The sequence below is a fragment of the Neolamprologus brichardi genome, chromosome 4, assembly GCF_056152115.1.
Source record: "Neolamprologus brichardi isolate AB-2024 chromosome 4, ASM5615211v1, whole genome shotgun sequence".
Taxonomy (NCBI): domain Eukaryota; kingdom Metazoa; phylum Chordata; class Actinopteri; order Cichliformes; family Cichlidae; genus Neolamprologus; species Neolamprologus brichardi.
The window spans coordinates 10,780,120-10,807,671 of record NC_142107.1 but is presented as its reverse complement, the minus strand read 5'-3'; the positions used below and the strand labels follow the sequence as shown (position 1 = coordinate 10,807,671).

Here is a 27,552-nt window from a genome sequence, read left to right as displayed (position 1 = left end):
AAACTGCAGGAGCTGCAGGAAGAAGTGATGAACCTGAAGAAAACATGATGAATGAGGTCAAAGGAAAGGGAGACGAGAAAGATGCATGAAGGTTGGGATTCATATCTTTACAGAATTACAGACGCCTGATGATTAAGTAAGCATGTATGCATTCATCATGAGAAAACTGAACCTGAATCCAGACTTAATGTTCTAGTTTATTAATGTCAGGCAACAAAATGAGTCTTGATATCAGTGTGGAATTTGTTGGATGCCAACAGAGCCATGACAGCGACATCTGAATAAGAAATGAACATATGATAATACTAAATCTCTCCGCAATCCAGGTTGTTGTGCACATTAATCATCAATGGCGAAACTCAATTTGATCTTTATGAAATTACGCTCAGCGGTGAAGTGTTCATGCACACTCATTAAGTTATTAAATCAGGGTTAGGCTCAGTAGTTAGCTTCCTCGTCTCGAAGACTTCCCAACAGGCCACTCTAAGTCTTTCACCTGCTGAGATGCAGGCTTTATGACTATTCATCTTCTACCCTTCACCTCAGTGGGGAGCAGGATCTGGCACAATTTTTAGTCTGTCTGCACTAAATGAGCTCCCGTTCATTCGGCAATTACATCCACTGATGAGTGCTTGTGTGTTTGGAATAATTAAAGACTGAGTAAGTGTCTTAGAGCAAAAGAAAAAGAGAGATTTTGCTGTTATCTGAGGAGACTGCTGGATTGCACACCTCAAAAGTTTTTATCCAGGTTGGTGAACTCGGGCAACGGAGGTTCCCTGATACAATCAGCATAATGGAAAATAAATAACCTATTTAAAAAGGTCAGAGTTTCTATTAGCCACTTTGACGTCCTCTACAAAAGTGGCATCTGAAAACCCCCCAAAATGGACCAACCTCTTGAGGAAGAGAAAGTCCAACTTAACAGAGATCAAACCAGGTTAGTGTGAAGAGTACAAAGGGGCACAATGACACGGCGTCTCAACCCAAGAGATGCAAGCATGTCGGGGAGGCTAAACTCCTCGACAGTCTACCTTTCTGAGCGACTCGTCTCTTCAGTAACATTGCAGCCACAAGCACTGGCTCAGACTGACATAACTGGGGCAGGTATCTGTGTGGGTGTGTTACTGTGTGTGTACTTGACTGAGACAAAAAACAATCTAAAACTTGCATAAATCATTTAAAAGCAATGCAACCAAGTGGTCATGGCAACTAATAAACAGTACATACAGTAATGATTTACTGATTTAAAACAGTAACCTTTTCCACAGTTTCCCCGCCCGCTCATGACCGCAGCTGAGGGGCCACACATGCATCTGTCTTTTATTGATTGGATGTTATGCTCTATATATAAATAGATACAGTCCACATTATCTAATGAAATGTGACAGCTTTACCATGTTTGTGGTAATAACTGTGAAAATGGAAAATATATATATCAAAAGGACTGCCTTAAATCTTCATGACATAAATACAACAAGGTGCTGGAAGCATTCCTCAGAGATTCTGGTCCATATTGATCACACAGTCGCTGCAGCTTTGTTAGCTGTACATCCATAAAGAGAATCTCTTGTTCCATGACACCCCAGAGGTGCTTTATTAGATTGACAAATGGTGACTGCAAAGGCCATTTCAGTACACTGAACTTATTGTGATGTTCAAGGAACGTGTCTGAAATGATTTGAGCTTTCTTTATAGTTTTATTTCAAGTTTCTTACTTCAAGCAAGACCCCTACGAAAGCCACTACACTGTGATTGTAACAAGTGGTTATTTGACATATTGTTGCCTTCGTATCTGCTTGAAGCAGTCTGGCCATTCTCCTCTGACCTCTGAGATCAAAATCCCAGCAGATCAGCACTTCCTGAAATACTCAGACCAGCAAGTGTGGCACCAGCAACCATGCCATGTTCAAAGTCACCTGCAATCACCTTTGCTTTCTACATTCTGAAGCTATGTTTGAACTTCAGGAGGTAATCTTGATCATGTCTACATGCCTTGGACAGCTGCCATGTGAGTGGCTGATTAGATATTTCTAGCAGAAATATGCCAATTAAAGTCACATATCATCATAAACTGTACTGACATAACATCATACAGTCTTTACAGTAACTGCCAGTATGTTTATGTATGAGGGAATGCTAAGGCCAGTCATTGACCATGTGAGGTCTCCATGAGGCCCATGTGCAGGCACACTAATTATACTACCGTCTGCCTGTATCTCCATTGTGCCCTGATTACTGCTCCTCCTCTTGCTCATCACAGCCTGGTAAGGATTGTCCTTTTGACACAAACAGCATATTATAAACCACATTCTCCTCCTTTTGTCTCTCCCATTACACCCTCCCTTTCCCCTCCATCTTCCCACAAGCAGAAAGCCCTCCAGCTTACAGGCGCCTTGCTCCATTTTGCCTTTCGTTTAGAGAAACAACAACACTGTAGACATTCCCTTTCTAGTCTATGTTTCCCATCGTTGCTCGACTTCCATAGTTCCCTTTTCCTTCATTTCTTGTGAGCATCTCACATAAGCTACCTCTCTAACTTTTCAGGCTACTTTTAAAAGCCCCCGGTACGGCAACCCACTAATCGTTTCTTAATCTTTTTAATAATAAAAAAACCCCCAAAAACCTTTGATAGAATACAAACGTTTCCACCTTACACTTCTCTTGATGCCTCAGTTTCCCTTTGCCAAGTCTTTAGTCTTTACCTGGATGTGAATATTTCTCTTTTTTCAAAAGCAGCCGCACTCTGGGCAAACACGTTTCTCCGCTTTCGATTTCCTCTTATTAAAAGGAGAAAATTAATTCTCATCCATGACCTAGCCACATTAATTAAAATTCCAAGAGGAAGCCGCACATATGGGCCATGCATTGCATGTTAATAAGGAAGATGAATCCTTCCATTTGTGCTGATATAATATCTGTGTTAATCTTCAAGATGATCACGCTTTAATTACCCTCCATAACAAATGCGTTGGTCACACAAAGCTGGAAGAACTGTTCTGGGGAAATGTATCGTCATTAGCTCATTGAGTCTTTAATCTAAACAATATTTGAAACCAAGCGTCCTATAAATAACGTACCAGTTGTGTGGGATGAGACAAGTCTGAGGATTTAATCTCTGTGTCCACTGATATTATGTAGCTTTTAGTTACGCCTATAATTTTTCAGAGTTTTAGAACTTTATTAGCAGTAACACAGCTGTTATTCTGAAACTCTGTAGTAAATCTTTGCCATCTTCATAATTACTTCGCACTAATTTCCACCTCCCGTGCTTGCTTTCCTCTTCAGGTCTTGGGGGTTTATTTAGGAAGGAGGCTTCTGTCCTTTTCCGCCTGTAAGCAGATTTTAATGAGCTAATAACGGTTAATAAGTAGAAGGAAGTGCCACTTATTATACATGCTGCGGAGTATGAACAAGTATACAGCAGAAGTGAAAACACAAACGCAGCGGTGTTGCATAATCACATTATTAAATATGTTGTCTTTCGAAAGAAGACAGTTGGTGTTGCTTTATTCAGCTGTTAGAGCCACATTTGCTGTTTTATCTAGCTAAACATAACAGAAAATAGACAAAAAAAAGTTTGCTGTGAATTAACTGTGAGATTTTTTAGTGGCAATAATAGTTCTGGTCCAGCAGCTCTGGAGCCACATCACTTTTTCTCATCTCCACTGGATACCTGTTAGTTTAACAAAAACATGTGACGACGCCTGACTGTTAGTCTCAACCTTATCCTCTGCATGTGTTCCAGATTTCTAGCAAGCATGGCACGGCTCAGCAAGTAGTGCCAGCTATAAACACCTGAGCTCCGCGTTTTATAAATGACTATAAATGTATAGTTGGCTTCTTTCTGCCTCACGCTTAACTACCTGTTTGTCACCATGCCATGTAACAGCTTGGTTTCTCTTTATTTTCTTTGCACTTGCAACACCAATAAACACTTCTACACCCATGCACGTCCTACACCCCAATCTTACTGATTTGCACACCTTAAAAATTGCTTTGTTAAACTGCTGAACAGTGTGTCCACCTTTTTTGTAGGGGTGTTACAAGCCAGGTTGTGCAACCAGATCCCGGATGAGCCCCCAATTTGTCACAACCTTGCTTATTAGCAAATCAAGAAAATCAGGGGTTAAGGGTGTAACTGCAACTGCAAAGACAGCATAAAAAACTGAAGAGAAAACAAGTTGATGACGTGTACACATAACTAGCTATGGACTACAACTACCAAAAAATAAACTTTACTTAGGAAGAAAAAATCTCTCTTCCTATGATTGTTAGGAAGATTGTTTCACGTTTACCATTTGGGCTTGATCTGCAGAATTTTACTTAAAAAATGTTTTTAAAAAGAGTAATTGAACTATTTTTAAAGATATTACGTTATTACAATTTTTTTTTACTGGTAACAAGAAAATGCCTATGGTGGTGGCCAGAGGGCCTGGTGGCGCCAGTGTCAGGCAACCTCCCCTCTGTCAGTGCGCCCCAGGTGCAATGTAGCTTGCCATCACCAGTGTATGAATGTGTGTGTGAATGGGTGGATAACTGAATGTGTAAAGCACTTTGGGGTCCATAGGGACTAAGTAAAGCGCTATACAAATACAGGCCATTTATCATTTACTATGTAATATCAAAATAGGGAATATCATAAACAACCATTGGAAGAGTAGTAGTAGTTGAATAATAGTAAAACATTTTAACTATTTCTGTCTAATTTATACAAATTCATTTCCCTCTCTTTTGTGCGATCATACTTTTGATGCAGTGTGTAAGAGGTGCTGGCTTATTGGCTTACTAGCTCAGGTCTTCTAAATTTCCCTATACTTACTGCTGTGCAGGGACAACACTGCTATAACAGAAGCAGGCAATCGCAGGAGTCAGTTGGTGGCTGCGCTATAGTACAGATGCCCCACTGAGGATGTTTGGGTAAGCTGGCCATTTTTTAGTGCACACGAGCTGGATGATAATAAGGGCAAAGAGACCGGAGGCGAGGAGAAGCAGACTGTGTGCTTCACTGTGTGAGTGCTTTCCCTCTCTATCCAGAACAGGCTGGGGAGAGTCACGTAAAAACTGTGCTTGGCACACTCCAACATTTACATACGCTGCATTTAGGCAATGTGTGATGTATTACTTCACACACCATATCAACAGCACAAAAAACAAAAAATCTTCTAAAGCCAAGTGTGTCTATGCACTCACACTCAAGCACAGTGTAAACATGGCAGGGATATCAATAAAATGCATTTACTGCAGATGAGATTTACACATTTCCTGTGCAATTAGGCTGGCTGTTTAAAAGCCATAAATAGCATCTTAGTGACGCTGTTATCATGCCCACCGTACACTTTCTGTAAACAGATGAAGGTCTTGGATGTACCATAACACTCCTATTCTGTGTAAAACTGAATCCTGCCTAAGGACAGCATGTGGATAACCTCAGGTGTCCTCACCAAGCTCTAAATAAATGCATTAACTACCATGTGGGCTTATAAAAGCAGGCATGATACTGATAACTCCAGATTGCAATTTGATATCTCTAATTAAATCAGCAGCTAATGTAATTGCTCAAATTTTCCAGCTGTTCAGTCATCTGAGATTATTGAGCTTTTTGATTCTGATAGTTAAACTACGTGGTTTCATGCACACCATATCATTAACATAGCATTCAGGCCTGTGCATACGTCTTGAGCCACCTCTCTCTCTTTTCTTTTCTTTGAAGGAGCCAGACGTTATTATATTTTTTTTAAGTGGTCTTGAAGAATAAATCTACAGCCTTCCTGAAGGTCTTTCAAAGTTTTTTGTTGGACTTTGGCTGCTTTTTCACTGATTTTCAGTCCAGTTTTTATGTCTGACCATTTTCATGGCATGTCTTTTTATTCATTAGGTGACTTAACACTGGCCTATGAATAATTCAAGCATAAAAAAGGGACCAAACTCTAGTGCTGTGTCTACACACAGAGAGATTAGCACAGAGAGATTAGCAAGTAACAAATTTTAAATGTCATCTTTAGACACATTTTTAGGCAATATGAAAAATGCCCAAAACAAACAAACAAACAAACAAATAAACAAACAAACAAAAGCCAAGAAATTTTTTGGTTCAATATGGACGGATGAAGTCAGAGAGGTACAACAATAAGTGTTTACAGCCATCTGTAAAACATGGTGGAGGATTTGGGGGCTGCATTTAAACCAGTGATGTTGAGGCCTTCTCAAAATTAATGGGCTTATGAATGCAGAAAAGCACAGTGAGATTTTGACACATCATGCGATACCATCTGGAAAGGAACAGCTTCATTTTTTTAACACGACATCCCAAACACACTATAAACACAACTGTTCCTAAAGACTACCTGAATTGACATGAAAGCAGCTTTAGCAAGTTCAGTCTGTGATGAAGAACAACGGTGATCATACCCAATATTGACTTTCAAGCTTTTTTGAATTGTACAAACTCTGTTATGCACGATTTAATAGATTGCTGTAAATATTTTTTACAGCAATCTATTAAATTGTTTATATTTCTATTAAATCTATTAAATTGTTTAAATTGTTAATATTTTTTACAGCAATCTATTAAAAGTTTACATTTTACAGTTTACTGGCAACATTTATTTTTAAATGGGAAGATGGGGGACAAAGTTATAACACTGATGACCACATCGACACACCTGTTGAACATATTTCTTATTCCCATGCTTATCCCCATGAGGGTCTCTACAAATAGAAGGAATATTTTTTGACTAAAATCTTCTAAATTTGTATGCATGTGCTAATATGTTCATCAATAATAACATACCTAAGATTCTCAATAGCATAAATTTAATTCGTTTGACACAGAACAATAAAACTGCTGAAAACCCAAAAACAAATCAACAAATCTGGTTTAATCATAATAATAAAACAGAAAGTAGAAAAATGTTTTTCCACATGGTTTCTCTTTGAGAGCAATCTGTGTGGAATTACCAGAGGCTGTCTCAGTGCGGGACATCTGTTCAGCCTAAAGTAAGGTTGCTTACTACTTAACACGCAGATTGTGATTTTTGACTGAGAGCAGCCTCGTGTCCCTCGGTGTCATGGCCTTGCATAATCACGATGTCAGTAATATAAGAGGCGATCTGTTCCACTGAGTTAATGACACACAGCAGAGATTCATTTTTTGACCTTCCTCCCTTACATACTGCACAGAGTATATGTCAAGTTAATTCATCATCTTTTCCCGCTCTTGGGCTGAACTCTGCAGCACGTGTTGACGCACCGAGTGAGGCTCGGCTCGGCTCTCTAAGCTGTAATCTGCTCTCTGTGCATTTCAGCATTAACATGTAGAGGGATTTGATATTGTGTAAGCCACGTTCTGTTGCGAGCGTGTTAGGCTAGCTTACACAGCTGTTGCTGCAGATCAAAGCTGAGTTGATGGGAAGGTAATGGCTTGAAGCTGGGACACTAATGGGGCGACACACTGCTAAAATGTAGGCTACTGTACTCTACGGCAAACGAGCCTAATGCTATAGCAAAGCACTTTGGCATGTACGTGATGTATAGCAGCTAGAAAGAAATCTGAAAACATCAGGAGGTGAGTTTGAAAGTGGATTAAAGGACAATTTTAAATTTAAGTAAGTAACAGTAAAAGGGAATAAAGGGAACACAGATATCGAGAGTAACTGGGCTACTACACTAACTGTATGAGGACAGAGACTGCAACTTTTCAGGGTAAAAAAAAAACCCCAAGCAGTCAGCTGTCACAGCTGCCAACAGCATTGGGAGGAGATGGAAGGAACAGGGGATTTGCCATGTTTTAGCTCACCAACTGTCAATGTGTCAAAGTGATGCAGAAACATGCAGAAACTCGACTCTTTTTTCTGAGTCGTGATGCCCTGGCTCTTTTCCTCCATACAGGTAGGAAGTAAGCAGATGACAGTCTACAGGTACTCTCCACCAGGCAATTAAATTTTCCAGCACAAATATATGCAACATTAACAACATAAGCACCTCTGGGGGGATTCAGCATGCAGTGAGTGATTTTGCACTTACAGTCATGTCATCAACATCAGTGCTGAAGTGTATGTATAGAAACCCCCGTATTTACCCGTTGCACTACCAAAAACTTGCGCTACTTGGCACATTGCTTTTGCAGAACTCCAAAAACACTGACTTAGATGTGCTGTTTTGTAATCAGTTAACAAGAAAGGGTTAAACCTCACACACACACACACCTGTGTCACAAACACCAGGACAGTTGGTGTTATTTTTGTGACCAAAAGGTCACACCTAATGCGATGAAAACCAAGCCAGAACGAAATGTTGGTCATTTTTGGTCACGTTTACTGTGCTGTGTTCCCTCTCACCTTGTGTGGTCCGTGTTACCGCTGTACTCTCTCTGAGGTTTCGAGTTTCTTGTGTTATTGTATTTTTGCATGTTCAAGTTTAAGAGTATAGCAATAAAAGTGGCCTTTTTGACTTTACGTTCTCCCTCTGGAGTCCAGCATACGGTTCCATCCACCACCTGCCACACAGCCGAAACATGACCAGATGAATAATGGATCGAGGGGAAAACTGAACTCTTAAAAAGAATCAAATGAAACAGATTAGAAACTCACGGTTATGATTCCAGTTTAAATTTCACCTCATGCCTCTTCTTTCTTTTCAACACATTAAATGAACTTAAAGTAATGGATGCTTCACTTGCAGAGTCTCAACAAAAACTGAAAACGATGAACTCCTCAGTTAGTATTTACTACACGCTTCTTGTGCTGAATTGCCTACAGGTGTTTGTGATATTACATCCACCTCTTGTGGCATAATAAGCAGACACTCACACACACCAAGGCAGAGAAAGTTAAGTGTCCTTTCAGTGCCACACAGTCATGTGTGCGAGTTGATTAATTAGCTCAAGTCTCCCCCACACACATAAGTATTCTGACTGACACACAGCCCTCTCAATGTCTTGTTTTAGCTCATCCACAAAGCACTTTTCTTTCTTGAGAACTACCGAGCTTGTGGTGATCTCACTAGCAAATTCATACTTACAACTACTTTTCTCTCTCTCAGCTTTCTTCAACAACATCCTCATTTTCACCAGAGCCAGTGGCTAATAGCTCTCACTTACAGTGTAGATTTCAGCAGAGTCAGAATGTCAACAAGCCCGAGCACTGATGGCTGCTGTAATGGGGAGCAGAGAGTACAAGTTGGCCATACTGGTTTACATAGATACTTTCTGAGTGTGGGAATTGTAAAAGTCTCATGAATGCATCACAGTGGGAACATACTTTAGGCCAAAAAGCTGTGTACGTACACTATACAGAACTGGTGGAGATGAATGAGATTAATTAATTGATTTGCTTTACCCCACTGTTTAATGTTCTCCCCAGTCAGCCTTCTGTAGTTCTGGTGGCTGGCTAAGATTCATCCAGTGTCACAACCAGTTTACCAGTCCATGCACATTCCCATCGCAGTCAGAGTCTGCAAGCTTCAAGCATGGCAGGGTCTTTATTTGCAATGCTGCCATACACGTGCCTGTTTGCAGTCCTCCCATAAAAACCAACAGCATGTAGCTCAAAGTAAGTGACATCGTGCATAGGAGGAATGCTGATTGGTTGAAAAGTGGTCTAGAGAATTAAAAGGATGCCAGTGGAGTTAAAAAAAAAAAATGGGAGAAATGTGAAAAAAAAACTTGACCAGCAACTGCAGAAGCAAGACACTTGTTGTTTGTGACACTGCCCCCTGGTGACAATAAACCACTACAACATGTTGACAACACACTACAAAGCTGTCTGCAGGTAAAACCTGACACAAACAGACACAAACGCATTGCATTCCTGCAAATCTGTCTTTAGCATTCGCTTGAGCCAGGAAACAGAAAGACATTTAACTCTCACATGACATCAAAGTCAGTAGACAGCAGAGACATTAATGGCTCTTACACGTCCTAATGTGATACTGTTGGAATATAGCCGCCAACTACGCCACCAAAAATTTTCACCATTCACGGTGCTACCAGCTGTAGCACTGCAGTAAGTCCAGTCAGTGATCCGTCAATAAATCATTGCATTTCATCAAGCTGGACAACATCCAGCTGGTCGGGATAATGATGTCAGATTTTTCCCAGAAGATTAGGAAACGGCATGGGAGAAGAGTGTTTTGGGCAGTTTTGATCCAGCTGTTTGTGCAGACATTACCTCAAGTTTATTTACAGAGCTGGGAGATGGACCTTATTATAGATGAAACAAACAGTCAGTCAACTGGAACAAAACTAGCATTTTAGATAACGGAATAATTGTGGGAGATTTTCAGAAAAAAAATGCTTCTAATTGTTAGTCAGCAAAACAAACTTTAATTTACAAAATTTAAATATTTTACAGCTTCAATGTTTTTTTTTTTTTAAAAAGAGGTAAAGTTATGTAACCAATCAGTTGTGAAAAATATAATGTTACATGCTGCCACTGAGTCTCTGGGAAGGATAATACAACTCACCAAGAGAAAAAGATGATGGTTGCATTGACGGGGGTGATGATAAGATGGATATGTCATATATACTAAGATTAAAAAGGCTTTTATTGTGCACAGTTAAAGTGAAGCACAGCTTGAGAAAAAAAAAGATGGCAGAGCTGACTCTTAAAATAAATATCAGAAGGCTGGTTGGAGAGAAACAGAATAATCTCCTCAGACACAGCAACCACATCTGTCAATGAAATCAAGTGAAATCACAAAAAAGACTTGATCTGGTCAAAGATCTGGGCCCATTGTGAAAATGTAATCTGGTTGTGAAATCCATATTGTTTCTCCGTGAATGAGTCACCTTCATTCACAGGTTTCAGAGTGATCCTTGACTGATAATACAGAACTATTTACCGCCTACGCCTCAGTATGCTGAATGAAAAACAGAAAGAGGAAAGAGAGAGAGGGCGCCTTTCACTCACATGCTAATCTGAACCTCTCTCTGTCTTCTCCATGTCAATCTGCGAGTGGATCAAAGCATCTGCTGGACAGATGACGCCATTCGCACGCCGAGGCTGGTGCAAGGGTCACTCTCAACCCACAGTGCAAAAGGGACTTAGGGTGTATATATATGTGTGTGTGTGTGTGTGTGTGTGTGTGTGCGTGTGTAAGAGAGAAAGTGACAGTGAGTGTGTGTGTGTGTGTTTCCAAGCCTGAAGCCAGACTCAGAGAGCCTTGACACCACACATGCTGAATCAGAAGCTGAGGTGCAGAGATGGGGGAGTGTGTGGAGTGATGGTGAGAGGGAGGGATTAACAGGTGCTAGTGAGTCATTGTCACTATTAAACACAGATACTTCTTAATGCATTAGTGCATGATGGTAAAATCGTATATACTCATTAGGGAGAAGGTGTGAGATTTTTTTTTTTCCTGCGCTTGCTGAAGCCACCGACCAACTGGCCGCTTGGTCTTTAGTTTATTACTATTATGCATGGAAATTGTTCTGATTTAGGAAAGTGTCAAAAACTGATGGAATTAAATAAAATTAAGTGCTCTGCAGGTTTTTAAAGCGCTGTCGGTGAGTAAGTCCTGTATCATCACTGAAATTCAAAGAGGTTCATACCCTATTCACCGTTTGCCAAAGCTAGCCGGTGGATAATGGGCGCTAACAACATGGCAAAACTCACAATGAGCACTTCAAGCTAGCAATGTAGGTGTACATGTTAGCAAGAGCAAGAGAAAGGGAGGGAGAGATAACAGAGAAGCACAGAAAGATAGAGAGGAATAGTTAGGCATAAAGACAGAGCAGAGTCGAGGAGATGCATGGATGAATAACAAGGAAACAGCCCAGGAGTGTTAGAGAAAATGAGCAATGGGCCTCAGAAGGTGGGAGAAATGAGTAATGACTGTTAGTAGTCGAAACCGAGATGAAGAGAAGCCAACAAAGAGTAACCGCTTTGATAAAAAATTGATCAACACATGGCATTAAAGAATTGCTCTTTCTCTTTTGATTGCCTGGGATGTAACCGCTTTCACCAAACTGTACCGGGTTTATGTTTTCTTAAACCACTTTAATGGCGTTTGATGTTATTTAATGAAGAAAACACGGAAGTCTTCGAGAGGAGGTGCTGATCACAGAGTATTGTCGCAGCAGTTAATCAAGCATTTGAGACAATGCAGTCATTAAAAACAAAGCTTTTGATTACAGTTTGTGAGAGAATATTAGCGTGAGAGTGTGCCTAGTCTTCTAATCGGCTTTGCGAGGGAGCATTCATTAGCAGTTCTTTCAGTCTGGTGAAGCTCAAATGTGAGAACACCAGAGCCCAATTGGAGTATTATGTTTGCCCACTTAAAGAAGATGAAGAGCTGGAGATGAAGAGCTGGTTTGACAGGATGGGGAGTTTACAGTGTTTTTCTTGCAGCGGGCGGTGTGGCCGTACTTGACCCCCACCTCTTATCTAACCAAGGACAGATCGCATCATGGCCGGCGGAAAGGGGAGGCTGAGGTTCAACTGTTACAGCAGGGTCGCACGTGCACCCCTGACAGGGATGCTGTACCCCGAGGGAACTTTGTTCCAACACCACCCAGAACCAGACAGCGTCACATGCAGTTTGAGGAATAAAAAATGACTAATGAGGGATAATGTTATCACACCTGGTGTGTAGATGCAAAAAACAAACAAAAAGTGCCTCACATGTTTTATACTACAAATAGATGAATGACTCAATATAGTCACTATTGTAAAATCAATATAGTGATCTTACAATACAAGAAATCTTTCTGTCTGTCTGTTCGTCCGTGAACTCCTCCCAAACCGTCAGGAGCTGAGCATCCAAATTTGGCAGGTACATCTCAGGCACCTGAAGGTTCTTATCTACATTGCGACACATCATGTTGCCTAGCAACGGTATAAAATGAGCTGCTTTTAGCATTTACGCACTTATAACACCTTGCAAAAACATCGGATGATTTTTGTTTCATACAGTGCCATCTATTTTATATCCACAAAAACTGAATTATGCCTGCCATATAAGGATGTCACAGCGTTGCCTGGCAACCACTGAGTAATAGGCCAAAATGACCTGGTTTTGGCCTTTATGCATCTATAATATCTTTTTTTCAAGACAATAAAATCTCATTTATATCCATAAAAGTTCAATTATATGTGTCCCTAGCAACTACCTAGCAACAAGCTAAAATGACCCATTTGCAGCAAACTAGCAACATCCACCACCTCTGTTTTGATACTTTTCTCAATATGGTCAAGTTTATCAGCCAAAAGCAAGCACAGGCACAAACTTGACAATTTTGTCACATTGGCATGTACTAGTACGATATTTTTGACATAATGTTGTCTAAAAGTGAATGCAGTCTGTAAAGATTTTAAAACACATGAGAGAGGTTTTATTATTATTTTTATATCTGACAGCTTCATCATCACATCCAATAAATCCATGAAATCCTACATCAAATACACCCTAACAGCTACGCTACAGACAGGTAAATGTTGATCATTTAAACAACTATGAGACAGAACCACATATATATATATATGTGTATACTAATTTACCTACATTAGGCCTACAGCATTTTTTCCTTATTGCTGTTTTCTGAAGATGTTCTGTTGTAAATAGAGTGAGAAACGATTGAATCAGGGTTAAATTTAATATTGCTTTTAATTTGTTCATTTTTTGCAGTTATATAATCCCACAGAAAAACTAACAAAAATATTGTGGTAAAGGTTATATCACCCATCGCTATTTCAGCAGATGTTTTGTGAACACATCATTATAGAAGGAAATGTTAATTTATGCTGGGCTAAGTTACTCATCATGTATTTTCATGCTTTACTCTTGTGGACTCTCTTCAATACACTTTCTGTGGAGACTCTAAATATAGTGGATAAATCCTGTAATTAATTCCTACTTCAGTGTTTACACACAGAATCACACTGAGCTGTGACACATCATAGAACTTACTACATATGCTATATATATTATTTGACTGGGAGTGCAGATAGATGCACTCAGGTGTATGCATAGAAAAACCTGGAGTCATGCAAAGTATTCACTTACATCTGTATCGGGACCCTTGTCGGCTCCGGGACACGAGAAGCTGACAAACTCATGGCACCGTTTGTGGACCACGAAACAGCACACTGAGAGAAAAGAAGAAAGAGCAAAGAGTTTTACAGGAACAACTTATGGCACAATATTGTGAGCTGTTTTGTCTTTCAAGTTTATGAAGGCCATTCGACCATAAAATCTGCTTTAAAAAAACATTTGCATTCACAAAAAAGTACTGTCAATCCAAGTTTCAGACAAACAGTTAAGAGATAGAAGGAGACACAAAGAGGAATGTACTTGTGCATTGTCACAAACAAATGCAAGCAGACAAACAGACTGAAATGCATGTGTACACCCACACTCACACCCACTCAAAAAATGTTTCTGCAGCTCTCGGCTCTTTACAAGCTGTTGGGGTTGATACCAATTGTATCATTGTCTCCCACTGAAATGGGATCCGCCTATACCAAAGTGTCACTCAGCGTGACACGGCTGACATGACATCTGACGCTGCTATCAAGTCAGCGATAGTGGCATTTACATTTGGACTCTGCCGCTGATCTGGAGGGGGGGGGGGAGCAAAAATGTGGACATCTGTGACAGCTGGCGCGCGAGCTGACTCCCTCTCCGTCTCTCACTCTCTGTACCCAACAGTATTTTTCTCTTGCATTGTTTGAAATTCTTCATTCTTTCTTCTTCATCCATTCTCACACAATCTGTCTGCTTTGCTCATTGTCAAGCTGCCTGCTTGCTCATGTGCACTACTGCGCTCTCCCACTATCATATATGTGTGGTTTTGTCTGTAATTCTGCCAGCAAAGCCACACAGTTGCCAGACAATCTGACAAGCATTGGTTAAACAAGAGAAATTAGTTTGCTGCCGTCCAAGAAACAGCAGGGGTTTTGACTGAAACGCAGTTGTATCATTCTGCTGGGCTAATTAGATACTTTTCAAATAGATAGTTAGATACTCATTTAGAGATCATTAGCATAACTGTGAGCGTCTTCAACATAACGCTTTAGCGTAGCCCTAATCCTAAACTAATAATCAACTGTGATTTCTTTTTGTGTTCTTTTGCGTTCTTTTGCGTTCTTGCATGTGGTTAGTGCCGAGCTGGTGTCAATGTACAGTATGAATTCATCTCTTTGAGTAATAAACACAAAATGAAGCAGAGAGGGAGGGGATGGTATACAAAGCTCAGCAAAAATAGTAGCCCACGGTGATTTATCCCTGCTCTGAAGCTGTCATCTGTGCCATTTGTCATTTTCATAATGTACAGTACACAACAGCCAAACCAGGCACTCAGTACAGGTGTAAATGCAAACAGTGGGGATTTATGAAATCAGGTCCGTCCATGCTTGCAATATTGCTATATGAATCTTTGGTCTGTCATCGCACACATAAAATGCTATGACTGAGATGGGATTCACTGATGTAGTTAACTGGGTTAAAAACTGTTGTGAAAAAGAATTTCCAAAACTATATTAAGGGTGCACTTGATTATCACACAATAAACACAAACACAAAGTCAGTGAAATAATATCAGGGATATCATTATGTCCAATTAGGAAGCAGAAACCTTTGTGAATCAGTTTCACCTTCTTTCGTATAAATTAAAAGTTACATTAGGCAGAGTGGAGAACCTCCAAAAAGTAATTGTTTAATAGGTGGTTTTCACAGACCATTGCTCTCTTTCTGTTAGTCCTGACTGATTTTTCTGTAGCTTTGCCTTTTGCTAGTAGCCTAGTCACCCCTGCTAGCATTAGACGCTACCATCAGCCCCTTTAGGTTGCAGAGGTAGTTCAGCTTCTTCAGGATACATGCTATCACCACGCTGTCACCTTATTACTATAATGTACTTGGAATTCTGTACACCACTAAATAAAAATATATTAATCACATAAGTATGATATGCTGCTAAATATGTCTATTAATGACAGTATCCAATGCTAGCATGCTAAATACATACTAAATCATTAGAATTGCCAAAGAAACAATTTCAAGGGCTGAAACCTTAGGCCAATGGGGAGGCACCAAAAAACTGCACTTCCTCAAATGTACACTCGAGACCGACTCCAAAAGCAAGTCAATCCCCATAGACTCCTATAGGCTACTGAAAATCCAATTTTACAGCAAAAATGAATGCTTATGCAACATACTCATTTCAATAATTCTGAGAGGTAAAGCCATACATTTCAATGGCCATGACAGATGTTTGTGATTGGAGAATTTAGTCACTAGTGATTAACTTGACATGACCTCACTAAGCCGATTCGCTGAACTGGACTTTTTAACTTTATTCATCGTGTTAAGACCTAAGAATCTCAGGTGTTCTATTAAACATTCTACAAGTCTACAGGCAATAGTTTTTAGGAGTTACATTTTTTGCATTTTGTTCGTATGTTACAAGTACTTACAGTAGTAACAGGTATCTGTGTCTGTGTGATGAACCCATGCAGTTTATCAGTGTCCCTCACTTGCCAAGTTACAGTGCTAGTCTTTAGCCATCCTGCATTTGTTTATATCATAAAAAAACAAGTCAAGGTATGAACCAGTGTTAAGTCTACATACAGCAGACAACTTAGCAAAGAACCAGTTTTAAATTGATGCTTTAGTCAGTGTGTTATTAGCAGCCTGTTGGAAAGCCACATAATTTGTTTTTGGTGATTCCCAAAGAGCTATTAGTCAAAAAATTTGGCATATTTCAGCAAGGTGTGCAGTGTGTCCTTAAAAGATTTGAGGTAACTGGAAGACAAAAGAAGACGAAAGAAGAAGGCTAAAAAAACACTACAGATGAACGGTGTCTGAAATCATATTCTTAAGAAATAGGGAAAAGAGATGCATCTGGACCTTCAGTTCAGGGCTCGCAAAATTGCTAGCCCGACGTCTAGCGATATCTCCGGTCGGGCGACCAAAACCTATCTCAGCCCCGCCCGAGTTGATCCATCTACTGTTCACCAAAGACGTAGCTATTTTGATCGAGTCTTTAAGAATATGTAAAAATGAATTTGCTAGATCTGTATCAGTGTGTCAGATATTATTTCACGTCTTATTCTGAATTTTAGATGACAGTTTAGCTGGAGGACATTCATTTCCAAAAATGGCCTACATGTTTCCTTGATATGGCAGGGCTCACACAACAGATAGCATGATCATTTAAATGGAAATTTGCCAAGCCAACCACCTTAAATCTTTTTTACTTTTAACTTCTAAAAGGTGAGATCAAGGTCCCTTTTTTCTTCAAAGCAACTGAAAAACACCAGTGTTGAATTCACATTAGACTTCTTGAAAGAGCGTTTCAACATTTTATTATTTCATTTTTCTCCTATCGGTGCATGCTGATTATATTAGTAATTGTTTTGGTGCTGACCTCAGGGCATTCATACCCACTTCATATCCACCTCCAACTTGCCCAAAAGTCAAACTTTCAGTCCTCCCATCCCACATCCTGCCCACTCAGCCGTCATTCAAATTAAGAAAACATTTGCTTAGATGCAAAGGAAAAGCACAAAGCACATAAAATCTGCTGCGTATATTTTCATCTTCTCTAACACAGAGTTTTACTCAGCAGGATTAATTCTGAGTGCAATCATCAGGTTTTTCTTTTTCTCCCTGCAGCCTACTAACAATATGTGAATCACGCGTGTAATGACGTCTGTAGTTCTCTCTCTCTGCCCGTTCATCAGCACTCCTCACACCCTCGGCTACACACCCACATGCCCATTACTGCCTCTGTTTAGTGCTGATCCCTGACCGTTTGAATGTCTGCCGGCAAGCTGAGCTGACCGACTTGACACTGATCCCAGTTCAGAGGTGAAGGAGGGCACCTAAGCTGAATATAGTGGAAGGGATAAATCTAGCTTTGGACCTTGTGCGCCTGAGTCCAGGAGAGTGTGCACGTGTCAGGAAAGCTTAACCACACTTACACAAGTCAGAGACCGTGCTTCTCTGCGACTATAATCCTTGGCATTGACTTTCATGTGCATGCACACAGAATGATACACACATAAATCTAAAAGCTGTCTTAAAAAAGTAGAAGCCAACACTGCATGCTGCCGTGGCTGAAACACTGAAGCTCTCTGGGAGCTTATGGGAAGTTACATGCACTCAGTAATTTCCATCTATACAGTGCTATGCAAAAGTCTTGAGTCAACCCTTACTTTATTATATTTTCTTCCAAGGAGCCAGGCTTTATTATAAATTTTAAGTGGTCCTGAGAAATTGTTCTTCAGCTTTTCGGAAGGTCTTTTAAAGCTTTTCTTTAGACATTAGCTGCTTTTTCCACCCATTTTGCTTCCAGTTCTTGTATCTGACCATTTTATAAAGAACTGTTTTGTTTTGTTTTTTTGTCAAGCCACATAACACCGAACTAAAACAAGAGCTCTAAAGCAAAAAGGAAAAACACCTAACTCAAGTAATGAACCACTATTGCATAAACTTAGCATATCTCATAAATTGTTTTAGTGGATGGTTAGCTGTCAAAAAGCCAGTGTTAAGGAAGGTAAACAGAGAGAAAAAGGCGAAGTGTGCCAAATTACACAAGAACTGGTCTCAAAATCAGTGGCAACAGGTTTTCTGGAGTGATGAAATCCAGAGTGGAGTGAAACAATGAGTTTACACCCACCTGTAAATTATGGTGAAGGTTCTGTCAAAACTGATGAAATTATTAAATATAAGCACATTCTGATCTACCATGTAATACTATCTGAAACACTTCTGATTAGCTTCATTTCTCAGCAGGAAAATGATCCCGAACACCCTGCCAATGCAGTAAAAGCACACATGGCTAGAAAAAACACATAATGGATCACGTTTAGTCATGGCCAGGCCTCCCCAGAGCCCAGACGTTAACATTATTGAAGCTTTGTTAAAAAGATGACCAAATACTGACTTTCAATCTCATTAGAATTGTTAAACTGTTTGTTTTGAATTTCTTTGCCTTATATTCTTCCATTTATGTTTATACATCACTGGACCCATTTCACATTTCCCTAAGAAAATATAAAGAAATGATGGGTAGCTCAAAACTTTTGCACAGTATCTTATGAACTGAAGTAACAGAAAATCATTTTCTCTATTTCTCCTGTGTTAAAGGAGTTTTGTTATAAAGTGCTGGAGCAGAACTAAAACGCACTAGAATTAATCTTTCTGGTGACTCAGAGGGATGTGACTGACAAACTCAGTAGTGAGAAGAGCAGTTGTCTCCAAATGGTTTCATTCTCGCGGGGAGAGCTATGTAAAGCAGCGGGAGCAGAGGTGACAGTAACATACTGTATCGTCAGGGATATTATGATTAATTACTATGGGCTTTGTTTTACCAGCCTAATTACATGAGCACAGAGATAAGGGGCTTTGGCATTATAAAGCAGCTTACACAACATAAAAGCGTTCTCGCAAGCGTGCGTGTGTGCAGAAGGTGGAAAGCACATGTTTATATGCATCATCCCAGTGCCTGTCTCTATAGGTGGCATGGTTTCACACATACATTACATCCATACTCCTTCTCCTCTGATCCTTTCAAGTGTGTATTTAGCTCTGGCTAATCTGGTAAACTTGATAATCTACCGAGCCACCGTTAATAGAATTATGATGTGCTCCTGCCCAGAAGAAAAGCTTGCAGTGTGCTGCCCGTGTCCTGCGCAGCGCAGGACACGGGCAGCACAGAACCAACTCAATACCCTCCAGACACATTCAATCAATCCAGGTCCCCCAGAGTGCATCTGAACACAAAGAGAAAAGAAGCTTTGATCTGAGATCCGCAGGAGGAAAAGGAGGAAGTGTGTGACACGATGGATGAACAGGCAGAGAAGGTGGAAACAAATCCACAGGGGTTCCCGTGACTGTAGAGATGGATGCTTCCAGTTAGAAATGCTGCTCAAACAACAGCTCATTGTTTTTGCTATAAAATATTATCTATAAAATATTATCGAGGTGATGCTGGGTGACAGCTTCTTCACCTAGTCCTGTCTGGGAATTGCTCGCAGCCTCCCATAATGCAGTATCTTTTAAATAAACACAAAGACAGGTTTCTTCCCAAGCAGGCACATGACTGTGTAAAATGCTCCTTTTTGTCCCCTCCACCCTGATCTCGACTGTGCTCGTTCTGCAGCAGATCTTCTGTCATTTGATGCAAGACAAATGTTAGAGAAAAGGAGCGGAGAGGAAAAGAGAGGTTTCTTGTCCTCTCTTAGTTATTTTTAGGGTTGGTTCTAGCCAGGGCTGGAACAGCGTGTACTGAACTGCGACGTGGTGAAAATGTGAGGAAAGACATTTCCCCTGCACTTCTCTTTCACCTGCCCGGTGGACGCTGTAAGTGGCACGCGCTGATACAGACATCCAGCCGCATCAACGTATCTGAGGCCGGCATGTGTGTGAGAAACTGAGAATGATGAATGAAAAGCTATTGCTGCCACAAGCCTGCGCAAGTACTCAATGACAGATATGGAAAAAGCTGAAATATAACCATGTACAAACGAGCCAACACAATGCATCCGGCAGACAGACGAACTTCTAGCCTGTGTCAAGTTCTCGTCAAATTTTGATGCAGTTCAAAGGTCAGGGAGAAACTATATCCATCAGTCGCATTACCATCTTGATTACTTGCACTAACCCTTGGCTTTTACACTTGAACATGCATGAGTTCATTTGGATGTAAAGAGGCTTGTTAGAGGTTTTGAGCAGTCTGGCTCTACCACTTGACTGAGCAACCTTTTGGAAAATATAGAAATCTCCAACGTTTTGCTCAGCATCAGATCGTGCGAATATGTGACCAGATGAAATCACATATCCGGACAGAATCCATAGAGGCATAAACAAAGTTGGACCGTTAAAGGGTCCCAAGCTTGTTTGCAATTGCTTTAGTCTCTAGGGGATTTGCATGTTAGCTAACCAACAAATGGTGAAACTTGGAAAAAAGTGTTAAAGTTGTGCCTTATTACTACAACCAACACATTTGAAAAGGTGGAGCTTTTATACATTCTCAAATTTTCAAGTTTCACAACCACTCAATGGTTATTTTGAAGACCAGCTGGTACTCCGAGCCCAGCCGTAGCAGTCAGAGGTTGCCACAGAGTCGCGGACTGGTCTCTAGGACTATGTGACTGAGGCCTCATACTGCATACAGTTGGGGAAATAATTGATCTCCTGCTGAATTTGTAAGTAAGGAAAACATCACCTAGTACTTTGTGGAAGAAACCTTGATGGCAAGAATAGCGGTAAGATTTTTCCTGTAGTTGGTCACCAGGTTTGAACTCATCTCATGAAGGATTTTGGTCCACTACTCTTTCCAGAAATTTTCTAAATCCTTTCAGTTTCTTGATTACTAAGTTTGCTCAACTCGAAGCTTGAGTGAGCAAACCCGCCAGGGGATCAAATAGTTGTTTATATAATTATGAGGTGAGCTGATAAAAGTCATTTGAGAATTTAAAAACAGGAAAGTCATCAGTTACCCATTTGGTAAAAATGTGCCCCAAGTAATAGACTTGTTCAGAGTTATAACTGTGAGAACACTGTTGCCGACTAAATTGTCAGTATATACATCTCTGTTTTTGACACTGCCACTAAGAAATGAAGTACATGTGCAATATACCGGCAAGCAGCATCTACATGGAGAGGGGGGAAATGAACGGAGCCGAAGCTACAACAAAGGCCTGGAAATTTGATTTCCGTGCATACATTCAATTATGCATGGTATGGGCACATAAAAGGCAGAGATGCAACAATAAGGGCGCAAACAGAGAGTTTACATGAGCGTGTAACCTTGAAAGCAACAATAGAGCTATTCACAAAGACCACTGAAGGAAAAAGAAAACAGAAGATGAGAGCGGAATGGGAGAAATAATAGAGCAGGAATTAGAAGATAGTGAAAGATAAGATTTGATTAAGGGACAGAAAACAGCATTATAATCTTTGTCCTGTCAAAAATTTGCAAAAAACTTCCCCAGAAGTCTGTTTGTGCCTACCAATTATTACTGTCACCACAACATCCTGCTATTTGAATATGCATGCATGCAAATGCAATTGTTTATAAATGTGCACATAAGAAATTGCTGCTTGTTAGTGGGAAGTTGCAGAAAACAGGAAAGAAAAACCTTAGCCGAGGTTCAGCACAGTAGTGGTGCGATAGTATCCTTGAACATGGTTTAAGGACATTGGACTGGTTGGAGAAATTCAGATGGAGTTCAAGGTGATGCTGGCCTTGTCAGATTGCATCTTAGTACTCGGTGGCCTCTCCTAGTTTCCATCCACACTGCACTGCAGGATGACAGTTGATGGCATTTATCATCTTGGCCCCCTGCCTTCTGGGATCTGTCTTTAGGTATGCATGTCTGGATAGGTAATAGAGTAGACACACAGAGCAGTGATGGTGTCCCCAGGTACGAGCTTCTTTTCATGTTTTGCATGTTGTGGTTTGTGTTTCACACATTCCCCTCTTTAAAAATAAACCTACTAAACAACCAGACCAGACGTGTCGAGGAAATTCCATCTGTTATAATACACTTCCGTGTGTTTCCCCATATATCTCCTTAGTGGTTCAAGCCAGGAGCAATATTACAGCTTCTGGGATTGCAGTTGGTTCTTTAGTGTACAGTGTAGACTGATCTCAATAAATCTGCACATGAATATGCAGAATCTATTGGCAAGCCATGAGACCTTTGGTACCAGAAGCTTCCTTGTTTGCATTCACAGCCAGCTTATTATTTGATATGTATTGATTAATAACATTAGAATGAGCTTTAGCTGCATGCAGATAAACATAAAGCACTGGAGGAACTAGATTTGTTGAAATTAAAGCGTGAAACCATTGTTTATTGTCAGATGTTGATTTAGTTTTTCTAGTTTTAAAATTTTTTTTTCTCTCATATTAGCATTCATAAACTCTGACTAGGGTATGGAAGGGTTGTCACCAGCACCAACAACAATATATAAACAATAACCAACAATAGTCAAAATTTGAGACGATAACACAAGGCAAAAAATGGTTCTTAGTGGTGGAAACAAGCTTCCATCCTAATAGATACAGGATACAGGAATTCATGGCCAGAATGTTTGCTGGCCTCACCAGAAGCCGCCCCCCCCCCCCCCCAAAAAAAAAAAAATTAAAAAAAATTGGCCCATGCAAAAACATTGCCATGATTCAAATCAAATCGAATCAAATCCTGCGGTGGAATTTTACTGGAGCTGGATCAATATTTGGTGATTTAAAACTTTTATTTCACAAATGAAACATAAACAGATTTTCCTAATATTTGGTATCTGTAGATTTATGAGTGCTTACTAGGAACATTTTGACATGTAATGACAATGCAGTTTACAAATAAACCTGTTTTAATGTACAAGTCGTGGATTACTGTTTACACACTTACAGACTCTGCTTGGATCAGCTGGTTTGCTGTGTTTGTGGCATGCAGAGTGCCCTCTGGTGGACAAACTATGCCACTTCAACAGGATGTTTGAAGGGTGTTTCACCTGTTTCTTCTTTATCCATGTATTTTTTGCATTATAATTTATTTGCTGTTATAAATGTCACACATTGGCAAAAAAAATTCTAAATTGTATGTCAGTATGCTAATATCGCCATTTAGTTGCTAGCATGGATGAAGACTTCTTATTTTCCAAAATTTTAGCTTTATTTACACCCTCATAATATATTTTGGTAGAATATTCGACATTGTTAGACAATCACATAAGATTGTGCACTATTAGGAATGATAAATAGACCACACTCAGTGAAATATGCACTCTTTGCAGCAGTAGTAGTGTTTGTATAAAGGATGGGATCAATTATTTTAAACTAAAGGTGGGAGTGTTTGGCTGCTAGACATCTCTCAGTCACTCAGGGGAAATGGTGATACTGCTTCATGAATTTAATATGACTCTGAAAACAAATGCACGCATGTGCACACATAGACTCACGAGTACACGGGTTAACGCACACATATAGGTACGCAGAGGCATTTTTACATTCTTTCGGTTGTACCCATTTTGAATGTGCACAGTAATGAAGCTTATATCAGGGACGTCTTAACACACTCATCCTTAAACTCGCTTGATCTCAGTCACACAGGACACACACACCAGCACGTATGCGCACATCGGGCACCACTTTGTCTCGTTCTCTTGTCTTCTCAATTACTCACAAAGACACACGCTTGGACATATATTTAAACCCAACCCCATTTCCAGCAAGCGACGTACTGTCTGCAGGGGTCTGCATTAGAGCACCCTCTGTCTGAATATGGATCAGATATCACAGCAATAGTAACGTCATGAGCTTGGTTAGCTGTGGACCAAGTTAGAACTCACAGTAGAATGACTGTTAATAAGAGGTGCGAGCGTCTACAGTTAAGAAAGAAAGAATCTTTCTTTCTTTCTGAGTATTGCATTCATGCTATGACGCAGTCAGTTGCCAGAGGACTTCTGCACGCTCAACCTACACACAGAAGACGCGACGAGGCAAAAGCTAAAGGTCATGGCCAAGTCCAAGCCTGGTGCCGGGGGAGACTCTGATACCAAACATCAACATAAGAACATCTTCTGCTCCTACGGCACTGCACGTCCTAGACTAATTTGTTGAAGACAAACGAATCCAAGGCTAAGGTTTTTGCTGAGAACAACCTGAACCACAAATAATGCACTTCTTTCCCCCTTCATTTCAGCTGCTTCTCCTCAGTTCTCACTCAATTTGTTTTTGTTTTTTATCTCTAGTAGAAAAAAGTGAGAAGTGCCCAAATGAAATTTTCCATAGAAAACACCTCGATTAGTTCTGTGCTAGAAATAAACACCACTTAGGATGTAAACACATTTACTCACTGAATATGATTATATAACAGTTGCTACTACTGACTATAGGTTATCTGACGCTACAGGCAGGAAGGCTGCTGCAGGGCTGTAATGCCAGCTGTTACATCTGATAAAACGTGGCAGCTTAGCAGGTTGGTTCGCCTGCTGCACAGATGTACCAGCACTGATTTCCGTTCATGACCTTCACCTGGCTCGGATTCTCGCATGCTTCACATAAATGTAGTGAGCAGGGTTGCTTTTAAATTTCTTGTACAAGACCAGTGAAATGCATTTATGATGATATTAAGTGTTCCTCAACAGCGCTGAAGTACCAGCATGTAATCTGGCCTTTCTTTGATAAATGTACCCTCGGGGATTTTGCTGCTGTAGCCCTGCTTGTTATGATATAACCTTTAACATGGCTTACCCTACAGTGACAAAACTGTAGTGTGCTACATTTCTTTGCATGGAAGCGCAAAAGAAAAAAAAAATGACTCAACTGCTAACTTTAGCTCACAATTAGCTTTTAGTAGTTAGTGTGCACAGGGATATTAAATAGATCCCAGAAGTTGGAGCTAATATATTCAATTTTATTTATATAGCCCCAAATCACAACAGTTGCCTCAAGATGCAAGTTAAAGAATCTAGAATAATACATAGAAAACAGAGAAAACCCCAACAATCAGATGACCCTCTTATGAAAAAGAGCATTGGTGACAGTGGGAAGGAAAAACTCCCTTTAACAGGAAGAAAGCTCCAGAAACCTCATCTGCTGGGACCAGTTTGAGCTGAGGGGAGGAAGACAGAACAAAAGGCATGTTGTGGGTGAGAGTCAGGTATAAATGTTTCTATCAGAGGATATTGAGAAGTTTAACTCCTTTAAATGTTTTATTTTGATAGGATAATAGACAGGAAAACAGGGAATGATATGTCCAGGGTAGACTCAAAGCCAGGCCCGTGCAACCGCCTGGCAAATGGGTCACCTGCTCTACAATTGAACTATAGCAGCTCCCTTGTAGTTTTATTCTTAACTTCAAAAATCATGATTCCTGGAGGAGCAAAATAGGAATTTATTTACACTCTGCTCTAAATACAGGCCCTGCTCTCCTCAAGATTTGCTCCAAGTAGCTGTTTTTAGAAAGCACATCAAAGATCTCCCCGCTGATCAGACACCGCGGCATCAGATTGGTGACAACGATGACTGTGTCGCAGGTACAAACACGATGACTCACTTACAAAAAAATTAAAAACACCTTTTGCGGGTAGCAGATTGGAACGAGAAGTCAGCTTTAATAACAAGTATACCTGACGGTGCTTTGGTTAAGAAGTGTGAATCATAGCAAATATGCTGTACACATGAATCATGATTTCCCTGCTGGTGCTGGGAGACTGGAGTCAGGTGAAGAGATGCTGCCTAAATTAGGATCAATCATCCTGGCCTTTTGCAAGTATGAAACACTGGGTATTTTTTGTGAATAACAAGTGTTTTTTTGACAGTAAATTAGTTTGTTTATTCTCACAGGTATATATATACACAACTATGAGTTTCAAGTTAATGTGTCACCTTTGACTCTTATGCAACACCAGGGTGATAAAAGGCATTAAGGTGTTAATACACATGATAAAAGCTTAATCAAATGCATTTAATTAAGCGTGGGTGTGTATAATAGTGTTGTGAGTCAGTAGTTAGACGCCTCCTATCTGATCGGCTGATGAGCTGATTCTGGGTCAGCTCAGGTGAGTTTTCTCCACAGCAGAGGTGACGGGACAGGCTCTTGCTGTGAGGTCTGCCTTCTGCTACAACATATGAAAATGCGCATGCATGTATACATGCAGATATGTGTGCAGGGGAATGCCAAAAATACCTATCTATAGTCTCCTGCATGCATTAGATGCTTAGTTTGTACACACACACAGGTGTGAGAAGAAAACCCACAGATGGACACTTGCACATGCAGACACAGCCTCTTCTTTTTTTTTTTGGGCCACTCCACTTCTCTGGGAACTCCCAGGCCCTCCAATGGCCTATCTCCCCTCACCACACTCCCTGCCGGTAACTGATGCCCTCAGGGGTCGGTGCGTTGGTGGTTCTTGGTGTCCGGGGCTGGGCGCTCAGATATGTACCAGCTCACTCCCGATGACTACTTGGTGGGGCCTGGTGCCTGTTGCCCGGTCAGGCCTCTTCCGGGGCGCGGAGGGCCCTCGGCTCGGTTCACTCTGGCACAGCTGGCTGCCGGCGGGCACGCCACTGCAGCCCCCTCTGGCTTCTGCTCTGTGGCTACTGGGTGACCCCTCATCTGGGGCTCTCCTCAGCCCTTCCCAGGAGGGTGGCACGGATGCCCCTCCGGTGGTCATCCTTGGGCTCTCGCACTCTGGGGCCTCTGGATGTCTGGAGCCTGGATCTCCTCCATGCCTGCTTCATGCCCTGGGGGACGGGGCTATGGCTCTCTACATCCTCTAGCAGACCATTACATGGGGAAACCATTTGAATACAAGCGCGCTGATCCACACAGGTGTGTACACGGGTGTCCACTGTTCATAGACATAAACTACACCTTTATTGGCTGCCAGTGTTGGGAAGATTACTTTTAAAATGTATTCCATTACAGATTACAGAATACATGCCCCAAAATGTATTCTGTAACGTATTTCGTTACGTTACTCAATGAGAGTAACGTATTCTGAATACTTTGGATTACTTAATATATTATCATGCTGTTTACAACTACATGAATGTACTATTGCTGTGATTTATTACTGTTACTGAAGGTCCGTGGC

General features: G+C 40.7%; 1 protein-coding gene across 3 annotated transcripts in view; it reads right to left on the bottom strand.

The window, feature by feature from the left end:
- prkcab (protein kinase C, alpha, b) overlaps positions 1-27,552 on the bottom strand; it is a 121,100-nt gene that overhangs the window by 68,959 nt on the left and 24,589 nt on the right. For 2 of the 3 annotated variants that reach the window (XM_006791484.3, XM_006791485.3), the window contains exon 3: positions 14,002-14,084. In XM_006791484.3, the coding sequence (XP_006791547.1) occupies positions 14,002-14,084 (83 nt within the window). Of the gene's footprint in view, positions 1-10,907; positions 10,924-14,001; positions 14,085-27,552 lie in introns of those variants that run through there. The other variant, XM_087839787.1, reaches the window with a different exon arrangement.